This window comes from Buceros rhinoceros, unplaced genomic scaffold, assembly GCF_000710305.1.
Source record: "Buceros rhinoceros silvestris isolate BGI_N320 unplaced genomic scaffold, ASM71030v1 scaffold31250, whole genome shotgun sequence".
NCBI classification, from domain to species: Eukaryota; Metazoa; Chordata; class Aves; order Bucerotiformes; family Bucerotidae; genus Buceros; species Buceros rhinoceros.
The window spans coordinates 13,409-14,848 of record NW_010390768.1 but is presented as its reverse complement, the minus strand read 5'-3'; the positions used below and the strand labels follow the sequence as shown (position 1 = coordinate 14,848).

Here is a 1,440-nt window from a genome sequence, read left to right as displayed (position 1 = left end):
GAGGGGTGGCCTTGCCACCTGCCGGTGCCGCTGCCCTGGCACGCATGCTGCAGCGATCCTCAGAGCAAACCCTCCCTCTGCTCTCCCCCCGCAGCGGTACGTTGATGGAGGATTCACCGGCCTGCAGCCCGTGTCCAGCCTGGAGGAAGCCGTGATCACCGTGTCCCCCTTCACGGGAGAGCTCGACATCTGTCCACGGGACTGTCCCGCCATCTTCTTCTGTTTCCAGATCTTCAACGGCAGCATTCAGATCTCCATCGAGAACCTCTGCAGGATCAGCTACGCCCTCTTTCCGCCCAGCACCATGGTAAGCCCACCCGGTCTTCTGCCTGGCTTCGGGGTGGTTAAAGCAGGTGCATGCTGGACCTGCCTTCCCAGGCTTTACAGTTCAGCTCAATCCCTGCCGTTAATCAACCAGATTTCAAGGTGAGGGGATGGTACCTGCTGCTTTTGCAGGGTGGTTTTTTTGGTGGGTGCTGCTGATGGGTGGCCAGCCTGGGCTGGGGTCCACCCTGCTTGGATGACCCGCAGGGGCCAGCGCTTTGGTGGCTGGAGACCAGCCTGTGCTTGCTGCCTTCCCAGATAGGTCCTCCTGAACCTCCACCACCAGACTGATCCTGCCGGTGCCTGGATGGAGGCTCCTTAGTGACCTCTGGTGTTTCTCCTTGCAGGTCTTGAACGACATTTTCTCCCAGGGCTACCAGGACACCGCCCTCTTCCTCTACAGGAACAGTAAGTGGGACCCCAAGACCCGACAGGCACCCACAAGCGCAACGTGCCGGCAGACACCAGCCCTTTCTTTCCGTGTCTCGCAGACGCCTTTGGCTTTAACTATGGCGACAGCAATTTCCGCTTCCCCAGCATGTGCGGGAAGAACGACTTCGCACCGTCCCAGCGGAGCCGCTCCGGCCCATGCAGGCGGGTGCCGCAGTGCCTGACGCCCTGCTTCCTGCCAGGTAGAGCACCGGCGCTTCATTTAGGATTAGGGAGTCACTTGTTAGAGTAAATATTTCCAAATCTGCAGTGGCTGTTCAAAAAGTTTCGTAAGAGCAGCTCGAGCTGGATTCTGGGCTTCGGTTCCTGGGCTGCAGCAAGAGCTCCTGGACAGGAGGAATTGTTGCGTTTATTGGGTTATTTCTAATCATTGGTCTTTATTTTCTTCTGCGTTGTCACCCATGGGCGCAGGCTTGGCTCTGTGGAGGAAGGAGCAGGTGCCTGGACTGCAGGACCCACTGTCGAAGGTCCTGCTGCAGCCCTACATGCTGCCAGCTTTTCTCAGGAAGGGGTAAGGATCCCTTGACAGCGGCATCAAAGGCAGTTGCGGTACAGAAATGAGCGGTGGTGCCTTCAGCAGCGGCGAGAGCGCTGAAGGGACACAGTGCAAGAGCAGCCTGAGGCCCGTGGGTGTCCCTGCGAGCCCCCGACGGGGCGTGCAAGGGG

At 59.1% G+C, this 1,440-nt stretch overlaps 1 protein-coding gene across 1 annotated transcript in view; it reads left to right on the top strand.

Annotated features, from left to right (window-relative positions):
- LOC104496009 (patatin-like phospholipase domain-containing protein 1) overlaps positions 1–1,440 on the top strand; it is an 8,367-nt gene that overhangs the window by 5,741 nt on the left and 1,186 nt on the right. The window contains exons 4-7 of the mRNA XM_010139068.1: positions 230–307; positions 672–732; positions 816–956; positions 1,186–1,285. Of these exons, the coding sequence (XP_010137370.1) occupies positions 230–307; positions 672–732; positions 816–956; positions 1,186–1,285 (380 nt within the window). The remainder of the gene's footprint in view (positions 1–229; positions 308–671; positions 733–815; positions 957–1,185; positions 1,286–1,440) is intronic.